At 40.2% G+C, this 16,733-nt stretch overlaps 1 protein-coding gene across 2 annotated transcripts in view; it reads left to right on the top strand.

Annotated features, from left to right (window-relative positions):
* LOC121716057 (zinc finger MIZ domain-containing protein 2-like) overlaps positions 1-15,813 on the top strand; it is a 34,343-nt gene extending 18,530 nt beyond the window's left edge. The window contains exons 9-21 of one of the 2 annotated variants that reach the window (XM_042102217.1): positions 3,292-3,475; positions 4,342-4,483; positions 5,467-5,545; positions 5,911-6,042; positions 6,660-6,765; positions 8,889-9,046; positions 9,145-9,212; positions 10,915-10,983; positions 11,093-11,379; positions 11,811-11,974; positions 12,231-12,425; positions 12,821-12,901; positions 13,240-15,813. In XM_042102217.1, coding sequence (XP_041958151.1) covers positions 3,292-3,475; positions 4,342-4,483; positions 5,467-5,545; positions 5,911-6,042; positions 6,660-6,765; positions 8,889-9,046; positions 9,145-9,212; positions 10,915-10,983; positions 11,093-11,379; positions 11,811-11,974; positions 12,231-12,425; positions 12,821-12,877 — 1,641 coding nt within the window. In that variant the 3' untranslated portion in view covers positions 12,878-12,901; positions 13,240-15,813. The remainder of the gene's footprint in view (positions 1-3,291; positions 3,476-4,341; positions 4,484-5,466; positions 5,546-5,910; positions 6,043-6,659; positions 6,766-8,888; positions 9,047-9,144; positions 9,213-10,914; positions 10,984-11,092; positions 11,380-11,810; positions 11,975-12,230; positions 12,426-12,820; positions 12,902-13,239) is intronic. The other variant, XM_042102216.1, reaches the window with a different exon arrangement.
* The last annotated feature ends 920 nt before the right edge of the window (positions 15,814-16,733 follow it).

The following is a 16,733-nucleotide window of genomic DNA, read 5'->3' as shown; positions in this document are numbered from 1 at the left end:
TGCAGCCATGTGCACGTAAGTAAAAGTCACACACCTGCAGATAATAATAATAAGGTGGTGTGCACTTTTTGACGAGTCAGCTGAGAATATGTAGCCTCTGATTTTCATGGAGGGGGGGGGGGGTCCTTGTTAGTTTACGCAAACCAAGCCAAGAAGTCTGATTCTGATAATATGATCTGCACAAAAGATAAACTTAGGTAAACAACGATGTCAATATTGTTGTCAAAATCTTAACCCAGATTCGAACTCTTGGACAGGGGACTGGTAACTGCTGTGCAACGGCGGCTGTCATCTGCCGGCCTCAACGCAATGCGCCACAGAAGTATGTGCAGGTGCCCGTTCACGTGCTATTAAACGTCATTAACCAGGGGCGGACTGGGACCAAAAATCGGCCCTGGCATATTTGGCCCAAGCGGCCCTCAAATCGGTCGGGCACACCTAATTAAATACAAAATCTTTGCATTACCCTTAAATATGCATGTATTTTCAACTGTCATGGAGCACTGAAAGTGATAGGCCTCATTGGCTATCACTCTGTCTGATCAGAGGTAGCCATGGAGTACATGATCTCCATATTCAAGTAGCCTAGGCTATACAAGCAATTATTAAAGGAGAATTCCGGTGTGATATTGACCTAAAGTGTGTTGAAACATGATACTGAGTGTGAACGTATGTCTCATAGCCCATCTCGGCTTGTCCCCTGCACTCCAAAATCTGGCGCTAGTTAGCCGATGCTACCAACAGCTTTTTCAGTGGTGATTATGATGACTTATTAACATCGCACTTTGTGACCACAACACCGACACGGCATCACATTGATTAGAGCAGTGGTTCCCAAAGGGGGGTACGCGTACCCCTGGGGGTACATGAAGGCACTCCAGGGGGTACGTGAGATTTTAACCCTTCGAAGCCGATTGACACAATATATATGACAATATATTGTGGAGCAATAAAATATAATCAATAAATTGATTACAAGCTACTATATTTGATCAATATATTGACAACTCTGTTTTAGTGACTGCTGAAAATTAGAACACTTGCCTAAAAATCAATTTTTCTTTTGTTTTCTTGAAGTACAGAGCATGCATCCATTTTATGGTGGGTACTTGTACATCACTATTGTCAACATAGTGCATAGAAATAAAAACAACAACATTTTACTTCATCTTGTGATTAGTTTGTGAAATATAGGAGGGGGGGGGGGGGGCGTTTAACCCCAAGGGGCGTTTTCCCCCACTCTACCCATGGAGTAAAGAAATTAAAGTACCAGGGGTTTGCTTTTGCGCGGTTTGCTGCAAGAAAATTGTTTATGGATGCAGGAAAACGTTTTAGTACGCCACCAATCAGAAGCCCGCCATAAGATTAACGTTCGTGCATTTCAGGACATCTTCCCCACCTGGTGCAACTAGCCACCACAACAGCTACGTTTATCTACTGACCGTTTTTACGTTTAGAAAGTAGGCTACGCATGTTCTTTCATAGCGCAACACGACCTGTCCCTCACCATATCGCAACCTCTTGTCAACCTTATACAATCTGTTGCTGAAGACAATAGCGCCCTCTCCAGATTGTCGTTATCAAATGTGCAGACCGCCTGCATGAGCGCACACAGTATTGCTGCTCATTGGAAAACTGAGTTGTCTGTAAAACTCAAAATTACCATGTTTTCATTAAATGCGGATGAGGCAACAAATGGAAATATGAACAATATCTAGAATGTTCTGATTCGTTACTTTGATGAGGAAATTGGAAGTCTTGCAAACTTGATTTTATAGATTTTACTTGTGTTGAATTGCATATTAACAAGAAAAAAATCTCCCCTTTAAACACTTTTGGCCTGAAGTAATTAAATAAGAGTGTAAGTTAAAGCCTTTCTACAATATTGCTGCAGTAGAAAAGAACAGCAATGGCTAATCAGCAATGGTCAGGGATGGTACTAAAATATATTTTTGTTCATCAGGAAAACTTAATTTCAATCAAGAACACTCTCAATTCGCCTTATTCACATGGTGGCCATTGGCAGCTAAAACGAGGCTACAGGGTACACAACCCATAGGATTGTTATGTTCTATGCATTCACCTGTAGGTGGCATTAATTATATAGTAAGTGTCCCCTGTAGCCTCGCTTTGGTTTAAACAATGGCCGCCGTGTGAATAAGGCGAAAACTCCCTTTACTTTGCTGTTTGCGTCTTTTTGTACATTAAAAACCAATAGGTCGCGACCGCAAAAGGGGTGCTATCTCTATAGGTAGATATGAATGTATGACTTATGGCCTAAAAAGTTCAGTCAAACGATTTTTTTTTTCACTTTAATCCCTGCATCCCCAGCACAGAGGAAGGCTAACGAAACGCTAGCGATTTTTGCAAACGGCGCTTAAGCAGCAAAAACCCTTGACGGAAGATGCAAAGAAATAGAAAAGAGCTTCAGACCGAGCGAGGGCTCGCACACGTATCGACATGTACAGACGGTAGGGGGAGCTTCATAGAGAAAAAGCATCAGGCTTGCCTGGTATCCCTTTAAGAGCAATCATGTAGGCTAGCATTCCAAGTTACAGAATAGAAACGAATGTGTTAGCTTATGGCTAATGTATATGAGAAATCTCATAGAGATGCTAACGGTTAGCATAATCGGTAAACGTAGATACTTACGTAGAGCGAACTTCAGTCCATTTACAAAAGAGTTACATTAGAATAGTTCTTTGTTTACAACTGACTATTAAAATACTCAAAGGCTAATGTTTTCTCTCTATATAATACCGTGTGGGAAAAAACGTGACTTTCTCATCAATGTTACTTGAACAAAAGTAGCCGCATAAAATCCCTAGTAGGCTACTCTCGCTGCACAAAATAAACATTTGGCATGCGTGTGACAACGTTGTTGTGACCCACTAGTGATCACGTGACACTTGCTCTGCTGCAGCCAGGGGCTTCTCCCGCATACACCTCCTGGGAATGTATGAGTCTTCAATGCGTGATTTTGAGTGTTTTTTCCCCATAAGTAATTTAAATACTCGATAATGTCAATTTGCACATCATTAAAAGAACAATCACGATATTATCGCTGACGATATATATCGCCCACCCCTATTTTCCAGCTCCATTTCTTTTTACGAGACACCCTGCTCACTTGAGACCTCTGCCGGTTGTTGCAGCGTCGTTGCAGCGTCACTGGAAAAATACAAATTAAAGTCGCGTGATGCCGCGTGATCCCGTGCGCGGACCGCGAGGGAAGCTGGCCAAGTCGAAGCACTGCCCACTGTAATTCCACTGATTTTTTCCTTTTTCTAGCCTGGTAGAGCATTACCCAATTACCCCAGCTCACCACTGCCTGGAAACCCAACCCCTCCTATGACTCCAGGCAGTTCCATGGCTCCTTACATGTCTCCTGGCCATGATGTCAAATCCCCCTACCTGTCTGATGTCAAGCCAAATGTCACCACCTTGCAGCCTCCTGCACCTCCGCCACCCACAGGTGAAAGCACCACACTACATGTTTGCCAAGTGTGTTTATGCCAGTGTTTAGTCGAGCCAAATTATGTCTTACCTATTTTGTCTAATTAAGAGTAAAGAACTGTACAAAATTCAAGTGAAAAACTAAGAAACTCTTGTGTTATGCTTCAGTTTATAAAATGAGCTTTCCAACTGCAGAAGTTCTTTTCATGTCCAGATGAAAAGGCGCCATATCACTTGTAATGTAGTTGTGAACTACAAAGCTCCAGTAGCTGATCCTCCGCAATGTGCTTTTTTCCAGTTTTATGAGCAACCAGGGGTGAACAGTTGTAGTGACTGCTATGTGTGTGCACTTAACCTTAAAGGAGAAATCCGGCGAGTTTTCACATAGATCTCCTTTTCTCGAGGTTCACCGAGTACTGTCGGCACAGAAAAAACGACAACAATCGGTTTTGCCTAGCTTGAGTTGCTACAGCTAGCAGCTAACACAGCCAGGCAGCTACAACGCTAGAGTCTGGGAGCATGTAAATGGGAGCTCACAGATATGCCTTTGTATGTAAACATGCTGTAATAAACCTCCATTCTAACTTGCTGATATTGCCAGCTCAACCTGTGGGACAAGTTAGCATCTTTCTTGAAGAGAAAATAATGTAAAGCGAGTCACCGTGACCTTTTTTGAAATTATTTTAATTTTGTTAATTCATACGTGAACCATTTGCATTTTGGAAAGAAGTCATTTGTATTTATTGTATTTGTAATTTTGTTACCACTTAACAGAGTCTGGTACTCCTTACTGAGCTTGTGCTTACTAATGACAAAAAGATGGCTGAAATTTGCAGTTATGCTGGAGATGCTCACTAACTCTTCCTCTGTTAACCTCCCATATAGCCAATCAAGTAGACGAACTGCGGCTTACATTCCCTGTGCGTGATGGTGTGGTGTTAGAACCGTTCCGCCTGGAGCACAATTTGGCTGTCAGCAACCATGTCTACCAGCTGCGAGAGACTGTCTTTAAAACGCTTATGATGAGGTAAGCAGAGGGTGATCAGGTTTTAAACCACTTCTGTACTGCCTCAGTGACATCAGCTATTTAGTTGTGTAGTCTTCGATTATAATCCACTATCACACTTTTGTTGAATTCAGCGAAATTATGAATGAATGCCTTTATTGTCATTGTACATAACAATGAAATTCAATTGCACTTCCCCTAGTGATGACACATAGTATGACAAGACAACATAGTAAAACATGAATTAAGACATAAAAAAGAGAGCTAAGAAATATGAACACAGTAATAAATAAAATAGGTAAATACAGGGTTCCCACGGGTCATGGAATTTCTGGAATATCATGGAAATTTGATGGTCTTTTCCAGACATGGGAAGTCAGGGAATTGTATCATTTGTGGGGCAGTCATGGAATATCAGGGAATTTTGTTAGCAGTTTAAAATGTACTTGCCAAAATGCAATAATGCAAATTTATTTCCAGGCAGAATTGGTGTGCAGTATATCCGGTAATTAGCTTTACTGCTGTCTTAAGTGGTAGTGGTTAGCCCAACTTTTGTTTATTCAAAGTCATGGAATTTTACATCTGACTTAGAGTGGGAACGCTGTAAACAAATGATAAGAATTGATAGTGTCTAAAAGAAGACATAGTCCATAAAGTGCAGTGCAGTCCATATGGGTCATGAGTTCAGGTGTTTTATGGCACTTGGATAAAAAATATTCAAAAGTCTGGAAGTGCGACCCTGGGAAGATCTGTAACGCCCTCCAGATGGCAGCAGAGTGACAAGGTTGTTCCCCAAGCTGTTTATCCAGTGTGTGTGACCTCCAAAATAATTTGCTCATGTACGGTCGGACATGCACAGGCTCGGACTTAGTTAACAGTATTTGAATACACCATTATTATCATGATACGGTAGCCCTATTATTGGCCTGCATAGCATACATGTTACATACTGTGAATTGTTATTTTTTGATTAACTCTAAATTTTAAATTTCATTCACCCCCAGACCAGATCTGGAACTGCAGTTCAAGTGTTACCACCATGAGGATCGACAGATGAACACTAACTGGCCAGCCTCTGTACAGGTCGGTCCGGCATAGTTTTAGGACTAAACCTGTGACCTGAGGAAAAAAGCATTGTTATAGTGTTATAGTCTTATAATGAATAGGAATGTGAGTACTTATTACCTGTAGGTAACACATGTACCCGCAAGTTTAAAATTCTGGTTAATTCCTCATAACCATTGTACCGTGTTTCCTGTTGACTTTTCCTGGTCAAGGCTGGCTTGGCTAAGCTCATGGAACCCTGTCAAAGAGCTCATCAGAGGAAAAACCTTAACTGTACTACATAATTTTCTTGCGGTCTTGTTGACATTTTTCTCAGAATTGAATGTGAACATATGTACAAGTTTATACCCAAGACGACATTTACAAGCCTATTTATCTCTCAGGTGAGTGTTAATGCTACTCCACTTACCATTGAACGTGGGGACAACAAAACCTCTCATAAGCCCCTTTACCTGAAGACCGTGTGTCAGCCTGGACGCAACACAATCCAGATCACAGTCTCTGCTTGTTGTTGTGTGAGTACAACTTTATGTGAAGCTCATCTATCTACATCACACATCTGTCCATCTACCTACATTCATTCATCCATCCATCCATCCATCTATCTTTCTACATCCGTCCACTCATCCACCCATCAATCTGTCTAATTCTCACATGCATCCATCATCTATCTACATCATCCATCTATCTACATCCATCCATATATCCAGCCATGTATTCAATCTATCCATCCATCTATCTATATCCATCTATATTTCAACATCTATTCACTCATCCATCCATCCATCTATCTACATCCAACTATTTATCTATCTATCTACGTACACACATTTTATTCATCTGTGTATTTATTTACATCCCTCCAATCTTAATGGTTTATCATTTACTTTACAATTTAAATATTTAAAAAAGGCTTTGCCACTGGCATTTCCTTTAGGAAATTAAAATCTATTTTCCCTTAGTATTTATTCTTAGCTGAGTTTTTGTAGTCGTGATGAGCAATAGATTGATTACGCTATTGATTAGCACTATCAAGTGGAGAGTGATTTTAGCTGTTGACAAATATCCTCTTTTCCCTCATTCTCCCTATATGTGTTGGTGGACTCTCTTTGTCTCTGGATGTTCTATCCAGTCCCATCTGTTTGTGCTGCAACTGGTTCACAGACCATCAGTGCAGTCCGTTCTTCAAGGTCTAATGAAGAAGAGACTGCTGCCTGCCGATCACTGTATCGCTAAGAGTGAGTTTTCTACTTTGTAGTTATTGCATCAGTCACATTTGGAATTGTTGGATAACACTATAAGGGTGCGAGTTTCGCAGCAAAGTGGTAGTGGGAAGCTACATCAAGGCAGGGACTCTGAAATGGGCGAGACCTGAAGTGAATTTCGATAAACCAATCACATGCAACCAGCATGTTAAATTCTGATCTGTATATCAGCAAAAAAAAGTGCAAACATCCCTTTATCGTTAGAATGGGACATTCTGTGAAAAAGCAGGACAGTAGGCTACAGCAAAAATGCATAGGCCTACGCTATTTGATTTAACAGAAAAGTGGTACTACACTACCCAAAATTCAAAAAATGTAAAAGCCTTTTGATTAGTAGATCACCTTTGCCATGGAAATGTTAATGCATTAACTCCCACCACGGCAAGCTCGTTTATTTCCTCGAACTGCTTGAACCAAGATGGAGGAAGAGGCAGTCAGAAGCGATGCGTGGCCATCTGATGAAAACAGTTTTTCTCACCTTTGAAAGTTGAATTTACTCAATGCAAACGGTAGAAAGTAAGTCATCTTGTTTTCTTACATTCAACACTAAGAAAACAATATTATCAAAATGTGAGAGTTTTTAAATTGTGTTGGTTAAAAATGACTACTGGTCGATATATCGGTTATCGGCTTTTGAAACTCTCAAATATCAATATCGGTATCGGCCTTCAAAATCCCATATCAGTCGGTCTCTACCCACTACCCCCACACGCACACTCACAAGTGAACACACACAAAACACACACACACATGCAGGTAAGCAGACACACACACCCCATTAACCCCACACACACACTTACAAGCGAAGACACACACACAGAGAAGCACACATATAAACAAAAGCAAACGCACACATGCACACACTCATTTACATACACAAAAGTTGCAAGAGTAAGGTATGGAGTAGGAGATGGAGACAAATTGACAAGTATGATTTATTTTTGCGGAGAGAATGTGCAGGACTGAGCACCAGTCATATTTTGAGCCACTTTGTCTAGTTGCTCTCCAGAGCAATTGAAAGCTACATCGCTGCAGTACCTTTTTTGGTTATACTGTAGGTAAAATATATAGTTTATTGTTTTTCGTTGTCTTTGTACTTGACAACCCTACCCTGGGAATCCAAAGTTCTGGCAGAGTTCTTTGCTCAACAAGTCACTCTGGCAATGAGTAATGATGCACGTTACTTTTGTCCCTTGTATCGCGAGGAACCAATCACATCTATCTGATATAGGCGGGCCAGAGGCGAGCTAAACAGATGAGAGTTGTAGTGTTATCCAATTGCGTCGAAGTCCAGAATAAGTCAGTAAACATTGGTCGTATAGTGTTATCCAATTGCGTGCAGTGAGATTTTCATATGCATGCTTGGTGCCGCCCCTCGAGTTGGGCCATTACATTATTCATGGCCAGACCCTTTTGGATTTGGTTCTGGAATCTCAAGGCTACCTGTACTCTGCACAATGACAATAAGGTTGAATCTAATCTAATGTTTTTTTACATTAATCTACCGAAACTATGCCATTGCCGTGGCCCAAAAACTGTGATGCATATGGTGAACCATGGTCATACTGTACCATTGCATCCTTAATGTCCATGTTAACATAGTTTTTTGACTGATCAAACAATGCAGAAATGTAATTTACTCCAAATCAAGTAAAGACCATAAGGCGAGGATTTCATCAGCCAGCGGCACGCGGCAAAGGTAACGTAACGCTCAGACCATAATAAGTTTTATCTCGTTCCTAGGCAACACAAATGGTTTGTCAATTGAATACGCTGTGAATGGTTTGTCAATTGAATTGTGCTTTGAAAGTTGAACCAAGTTCAACGCTCAGCTTGTTCAACGCTAGCGTTACGCCAGCGTTGCCACCGCTCCGCTGCCGAACAATAGAGACCAATAGGAAACCTAACGCTTGCCGCTGGCTAATGTGATCCCCGCCGTGTGGTGAGTCGCATGAGGATGCTGTTATTGCAATTATTCTTCTCAGCTTTGTATGAGCCTACCCATCTAATTATGTCATCTTGTCCCAACATAATTTGTTTAGAACAATAATAAAATGCCAGCTTCACACCTGTGCACTTCTTCGCTTCTTCTTCAGTTAAGAGGAACTTCACCAGTGGCACGATACCAGGCTCTGTAGGGCCAAATGGAGAGGACGGAGTGGAGCAGACAGCCATCAGGGTGTCCCTGCAATGCCCAATTACATTCCGCCGCATTCAACTTCCAGCACGTGGTCACGACTGCAGGCACATTCAGGTTAGCAGCTACAGAGCTTACTAATGCAGATATGGATGGTCTTCTGGGGAAGTGATTATTGGTGTATTTATTCCCCTAAAAAACCTCTCCCCGTCCAGTGTTTCGACCTAGAGTCATACCTGCAGCTGAACTGCGAGAGGGGAACCTGGCGTTGTCCTGTATGCAAGTGAGTCATCATTTGCTATATGCATCAACACTAAACCCATGCATTCATATATAGCAGGGTTTTTTTTTAATGTTTTTTAGTAATGGGGGGCCAGTTCATCTGAGGGGCCTGAGAAATTCAGCTTGAAATATGAGTAATCACATTAACAGCTGTAGATACAGTAAAGTATACCAGCGACATAAGAGTTCATATATTTTATTTTGTAAAATATAATTTGCATAATCAGCAGTTGCCAGCTAGTTGCTGGTGGTTATTTTGTTGTATTGCACAGGCCTAGGCTACTGTAGCAGGTAAATTGTAAAGGCAACTCTACATGGCTAATATGGATAATGAAATCTGTGATAACAGATCAACAGCAATGAAATCTGTGCTTTGTGCAGACCTGTGCTTTCCAGTGAAAACAAACAGGATTAAAACATTCAGGTGAAATAAATGTGTTATCAGTTGCGTTTGTAACTCTTCTCGACTTCTTGTTTTCTTGGGTCATTCCATGTCAATTCAACCAGGGTCCACGCACTTAGGTCTCAAAAGATTTGAGCAATTCGTCAGAGCAAAATTTACAATTTTTTTTTTTTTTTTTTTTACATGACCCTTAATATTACCAGTTTTGCACTTTCTTCCATATCTAAGGTCTTATATAAAACGAATGGGCTTGCAGTACGGTACAAACTACGGTCTAGTCATACTGTGAACATGTTTGTCTTCTACCGTGCAAAGTTTGGGCAGGCTAGGAATAATACTTTTCAATACATTAATGCCCAAAAAATGAATAACCCATGTCCTTATGGTTAATTTAGAAACGCATTCACTCATGCTCAACCCAATTACTGTTCATGCTAAGCCACTAATTTCAATACATAAGATCATGTTCCTTAAGTACATGGTTTGAAATGAAGTTGTTGGGCATTATGTAAGGGATAATGTATAGAACGTCCTTACACCGGTCTTGACCGGCGTTCTATACATTATCCCGCTTATTACACGGCTACTTGCCAAAACGAAACTATAAACTCCCCACGATGTGACTCTTTAGCCTACATAGCCTAGGCTATAGCCTATTTGTTACCGTTTCATCGTGGCATTTGGTGAGAAACAAATAGTTCGACAACAGCACACGCTGAACTTGAATCAAACATTCTTTAGAACACAGCTGATCAACCGTCTGCTTTCACTTTTGAATGAAGTTCCAGTCCTTGCGCAGTGATATGAAAGACGTAAATTAGAAGCACAAAGCCCATTTTCCTTGACAGCAGTCTTGTTATACTTAGCAAGGGTCTGTTATTGGGAATTAGCAGACCACCGAACGTTGGGAAGGCCCATTCAAGTGAATGGAGCATTCTGCAGCACTCTGAAGAGCCGTGTATTAATACATTTCATTACTGTCTGTGTATACATTTTTATTATCAAGCATGAAACAAAAATTTAGACTCATTTTCATCTAAGAATAGACTTTCTTAAATTTGGCCCCTCTGAAGTTGGATAGGCTCAACTCATTTTTAGCAATAGCTTGTCTATTGATTGCGCCAAAAAATACACATTTTATGTTGGTGCCCTTGGAGGCAAATGCCTGTAGCTCATTAAAATTCTTTTGTGGCTCCAACAAGTGAATGACACCCATGTTAAATGTTAGCACTTATACAGCAGTATCTTATGACGTTAACTTTAGGTGCAAACACAATTTGACATGCTGCATTTTTCACAGTAAAACTGCATTGCTGGAGGGATTGGAAGTTGACCAGTACATGCTGGGCATTCTGATTTATATCCAAAAGTAAGTTTTCTTCTGTACAATTATGACCAGATATGTTTCAGTTTTTAATCATGGATAATAAATAACTGCCTGTTCTGTCTCTCCCACTCCAACCATCATGCTATTTTAGCTCGGATTATGAGGAAATTACAATAGATCCAGTGTGCAATTGGAAGCCAGTTCCAGTCAAGCCAGACATCCACATTAAGGAAGAGTCTGACGGGCCTATTCTGAAGCGCTGCCGCACCCTTAGCCCTAGTCATATGATCCTGCCCAGTGTCATGGAGATGATAGTTTCCCTTGGGCCTTCTTCAGGACCTGGACCTGCATCCACCTCAAGCTCAGGACCCACCCCTTCCTCATACCCCTCCATAACAAGTGGAGGGACTGGAGGGGGTCAGGACTACAATGCTCCAGGTAGATGGCAAACTGGGCATTTTTGTATTAACCCAATGGGGTTATATTTAGGAAGATTTAGAAGTATTTCTGGGAAGAGTCTGTGAGTCTTTAGAAAGATTGCCAATATGTGAGCTTAAAAGGCAATCAGCTGTCACTTCAGATATTATGTCATTGTTAGGCCAATAACACTCTGGAGTCTGAACCCTTTCTGAACCCGTTTGAGATATGGTTATTTGACATGCTGTTATATATTTCTATTTTTCCCCTATGGAAAAAATAATGTTGAGCCCAAAGTGGTATACTCTATTATTAATCACTCTAATCTTAGAGCAGTAATCATTAGATTTCTTTTTTAGGTAACGTCCCAACAATATGGGATATTGTTCCCTCCCTACCTGTCATTTAGCAATGCTCTTTAAGTCGCATTGTTCTCACATGTCATTTTGCAGGTTCAGGATTCACCAACCAGTCAGGCTTCACAGAATTCCAGAACTCCCCTGGAACTCCAACCTTGGGAGAGTTTCCCTCTGGGCGCCCATCTATGACCTACCAAGCTGACCATCCCAGAAGTGTCACAACAGAAAAGCAAGCAGGAGTTGCTGCACCCTCACAGGTCTGTCTCTTATTCTTTGATCGCCATGTTGGCATAAATGGGAGTGTAGTGGCTAAGGACTAGGCTAGCATGTAGAAAGTCATGGGTCTGATTCCCAGCTGCCACTGTTGTGCCCATGAGCAAGGCAATTAACCTTGATGTGCTCCAAGGAGACTGGCTAAGTGTCATCAAGATGATGACAAATTACTCATGATAATAATAATATGCAGCTGTTACTCCCATCAGCATCAGTATGGTTGTTTGTGCTCTCATTTAGGTGGCCCATTCAGGCAGAATGGACTCCCACAATTCATTGCAGAGGCAGCAACAACAGCAGAGTGTGCACAACAATGTTGAGAGTTCAGGAGTACCTTTGCCTCCACACACCTCCCAAAATCCACGGCTGAACCCAGAGGGCTCTTTTGGATTTGTGGGCCCCTCAGGAGCAGAGATGACAGATCCTGCTCTGGATGTAAGAATATTACATTTATGTTATTAAACTTATCTTATGTAACATATAAGCTTTAAACACAAGTAATAATACTTCAACAAAATACACTGCTGTACAACTGCAATTTTAGATGATTTACGCTCTAGCAAAATTTGCATGCAAGGTTTTTCTTTCATTCTAAATGAAATCACTCCAATTGAAATACTCCATTCACCTTTTACATCTGATCTGAATACTGATCTAATCAAGTGAGTTTACATGTTCTCAAAATGTGCCAAGAATAGTATCTTGATGCACTAAAAAAATAGTGGGCTGTACATACAAAAATCATGGAGTTTACATTGTCTGCTTTGCAGTCATTATGTGGATTGTACGTTTACTTGGCTTTTAGTCGCTGATATTTTCCTATCAAATAGAATGTCAAGGGTTTAATCCAGCCCTTCCAATCCAGCTGTTCAGACCATCATAAGTAGGATGCTCTGAACCATCGGAATAAGGTGATTACATGAAATTTCATTCTGATTGGACATATAGTGGGATTATTAATAGAATATTATACAAGTTGCCATGGAGCCATTCATATTAGTTGGATTATGTTTTCACATTATACAGTAGGTTACTTAATTTAACATTACTTACTGTATGCACAGCAAATCTATATGGAATATAACAATTAGATTAAATAATTAAGTGAAGAATAATTCAGTTATTCAGTTTGAAAATCATGAAAGGTGTATATGAATTACTTTACTTAACTCTGACTCTATTTAAGTTTGGCTCTTGTGTGTTTTATATTGTACAGCTAATCAGTTCTGTATTTGCCTCTCTTCTTTAGTTGCTCCCTGAGTTGACCAATCCAGACGAGTTGCTGTCATACCTTGGTCCTCCTGATCTCCCAAACAACAGCAATGATGATTTGCTCTCTCTTTTTGAGAGCAACTGAAAAGGACTTCATTCACATTGTTTTAAGATCTTCTCAAACCGTCCTCCAACCTAAGTGTGTGTGTGTGTGTGTGTGTGTATCTGTGTACCTGTCTGTGCGTGTGTGTGTCTGTTTGTGTGTGTGTGTGCGTGCGCGTGTGCGCGTGTGTGTGTGTGTGTGTGTGTGTGTGTGCGTGCGTATGTGCGTGCGTATGTGCTCACACATATTTGGTTCCTCCTTTGCTTCCTGAAGAGATTCATAGATTTTATTCAACCCCCCTGAAAGTCATCGCCATTTTCTGATTTACAAAAGATACTCACACATTTTTCAAATCAGTATTTTCATTTTGAACACTTATGCAGTACTTCTAAAGACTAAGTTATTTTTCTAAAAACCTAAAATATTCCACTTGCATAAGTATAACCGTATATGAGCATAAGCATAAACCGTAAATGATGGTTCTGTTCCAAACGGGAAAAACTGCTGCCTTTTAAGATATCTAACAGGGACATGAGACAACAAGTGTGTTTGATCAAACTCTTTTCATGCCTTCTAAGATCCCTTCAAACTACCCCCAAAACGGTAATTTTTGAAGGCCATGTATCCTCTGTGTTGCCTATTACCCACAAATCTATGCGGCAACTCTCTGAGACAGCTTTTGCTTAGATTTGTAAATCTAGCAAGAAATAATAACTGTACTATTTGATTATACCGTTGTTGTTACCATTGATGGCGTCTGGTCTGATTTATGTGCCGTCTGTCAGACAACTTTCTACCATTAGCCTGCTAGCCTCTGTAAGCTAGTTTAACGTTCTTGCTTGTGCTAAAGCAGAGACTTTCTAATGAAGAGATTTAAAAAAAAAAAAATCCTCCAAAGTTAAATCCTCCTGTCAAAGTTATCTTAAAAGACTGTTCAAAACCATCATTCTTAAAAGGTGCCGTCACTCCAAAGTCAGTCTTATGAGACACCCTCTCTACCACAGCAGCGAGGCAGCAAGACAATGCCTTCCGTTTGGAACTGACCCGATAATAGGAGAGAAACCTTTGCTGCAATAACAGCTTAAGATTTTCAGAGGGTCAAGACAGAACTATCTATGTTCATTGTTCTGAAGTGTTACCCCCTTTCTTCTTGGTAGAATTTGATTCTGACTTTTGTTGATTGGATAGTTGTCCTACAGTAGAGTGCAACAGGTTTTCTGTAAGATTTTGATGAGGGCTCTGAGCCATTCTACAATATTCACTTTGTTGTTTTTGAGCCACTCCACTGTTGCTTTAGCCTTGGGTGATTGTCTTCCAAGCCTCACTTTTACAACAGACTGCAACAGCTTTCTTGTGATATTGTATAGAAATTAATTCCATTTATTTTCACTTAAATTCTAAAAAGTTTCCCTTTTCCTACAAACAAGAACTATCCCCATATTGTACAGTTGGTATAGCATTTTTTGAGGCATTGTCAGTTTTTGATTTGTGCCACAGGTAGTGCTTTTAGGATTGGCCAGACGGCTCTCATTTGGTTCTTGCATGGCCATAGAAAACTCCACATCTTTACCAATCTCCACACATGTCTAATGCAGTCCAGTTTCATTAATAGTTATTAAGATTGCACCACCTACACCACCTTCCAAATTCCAGTCACTGAACACTGAACTTTGAAGATTTTTCGGGGTGGTGGTTGAATTCTGTTTAACCTCCTCCACAACTTAATATTTCCTGGAAAGATTAGTTAGAGTCACAACATTGTAGGAGGGACAATCCTACAAAGCAAGCAAGTGATGTAATGCAAATTTCAGTTTTCTTCTTCTGGATCCAGTGGTGCTAATTTGAACATCAAAACACTTGGATATTTTCTTGGAGAGCTGCACGAAAGAGTTTTGCACCATTCAATTCCATTTGAATCTCTAGCAAAAAGGTAAATGGGATAGAACTGCTATGCTATAGACTGTACAAATAGATACTTGCAGGAATCCTCAGCTCTCTTTCTCCAGACTGCTGTCCATGCATTGCCCCTCTATCGTATCCGAGGTATATGTTTATAGTTTGTTAGAGACATTTCTTGCGCTGTACAGTGGTAACAGATAATTGCGATAATTGCGGAGGGTGAAGTGAAGTGAACCCGGTCAGAGCCGCTCTGTGATCAAAGTTAGAGTTGTGGCACAACAAAAAATGTAACTTCAAGTTGAAGCTCCCCAGTTCGACCCCATTTGCCACTGACTTTTCAGTGTTTAGACAATGATTTGACAGCGTGACACAAGCATGGGCAGAAATGTAAAAGGTTCCACTACAAAATGAAGAGGCTAATTTCATGCATTTTGAGCTTCCCGGAGCTGTATAATGTTACATCTAAAGCTTACCATGATCTAAATTTAAAAAAAAAAACTCCTGGAGAGAGAAAAACGGCGGGATGGGACTTCCAGGTAGCCTAGTTAATTTAATGCAGGCTATTTAACACATGCACATGTATTTAAGCTCAGATACAACCTTAAATATCAAGGTTTTGCGTGCTCATTCAAACAACACTTCTGGGAATGCATATAGATGTATTTCAGAGAGAGTGTCGCATCAGGCCCAAGGTTAGCATTGCTCTGACCCCCCAACAGCAGTCATGAGTACGCCTTTAGACAGTGACTTTTATATCCAAGGAGGAGTAAGGATAAAGGACATACATACTTTACTAAGCCATTTATAGATAGTACCTAATAATGATTATTTAACTAAAGCATCATCTGAAAATAATTTGTCAGCTTCTTTAAACTGGAACTCAAAAGCACAGATGTTTTAATACTTACACAAAGAGTCAGGTTTTAATTTATATATAATGTTATCACACAAATGAAATATACTGCTTTTGGCAATATTAAGTGTAAATGTTCACAATAAAAATACTGATTGGGAAAATAAGTGTAAGTATCTTTTGTTATTGTGAAAATGGTGATGACTACTGTACGTGGGATTGAATACTTTTGCAAGCCATTGCAGAATCTAAGAATGTAATGGAAATTGATCAAGATATAAACATTGTTAAATTCACTGGCAAAGTGGGAAAGCAAAAAATATAAATAATTTTTTGACACAGTGGCCTATATCTGTGTCACTGTATCTACTATGAACTGAATGATAATATTTTAATGTTTTATATCTGTCAACAACTGCCTCTTGTAGCTTAATTTTTACTCACAGCTTTAGTTGACAAACTGAGGTTTTGCTCTTCTGTCTGTGCGTGAGTGTGGAGAGCTCATTTCTCACATGTATTGTACATTTAAATCAGTGCAGTTGTAAATTGCACAAGTGCAATGTGTATGGTGGATATGCCCAAATACCTATTTGTGGGTAGTGGTGAAGTCCACCTTGAACCAAGAAAAATATTCTTTTTAATTTAATAAATGGTAAACAGAACAAAGCACTGAGTA

This window comes from Alosa sapidissima, chromosome 8 (genome assembly GCF_018492685.1).
Source record: "Alosa sapidissima isolate fAloSap1 chromosome 8, fAloSap1.pri, whole genome shotgun sequence".
Taxonomy (NCBI): domain Eukaryota; kingdom Metazoa; phylum Chordata; class Actinopteri; order Clupeiformes; family Clupeidae; genus Alosa; species Alosa sapidissima.
The sequence above is the reverse complement of the archived record's forward strand: the minus strand, read 5'-3'. Positions and strand labels throughout refer to the sequence as shown.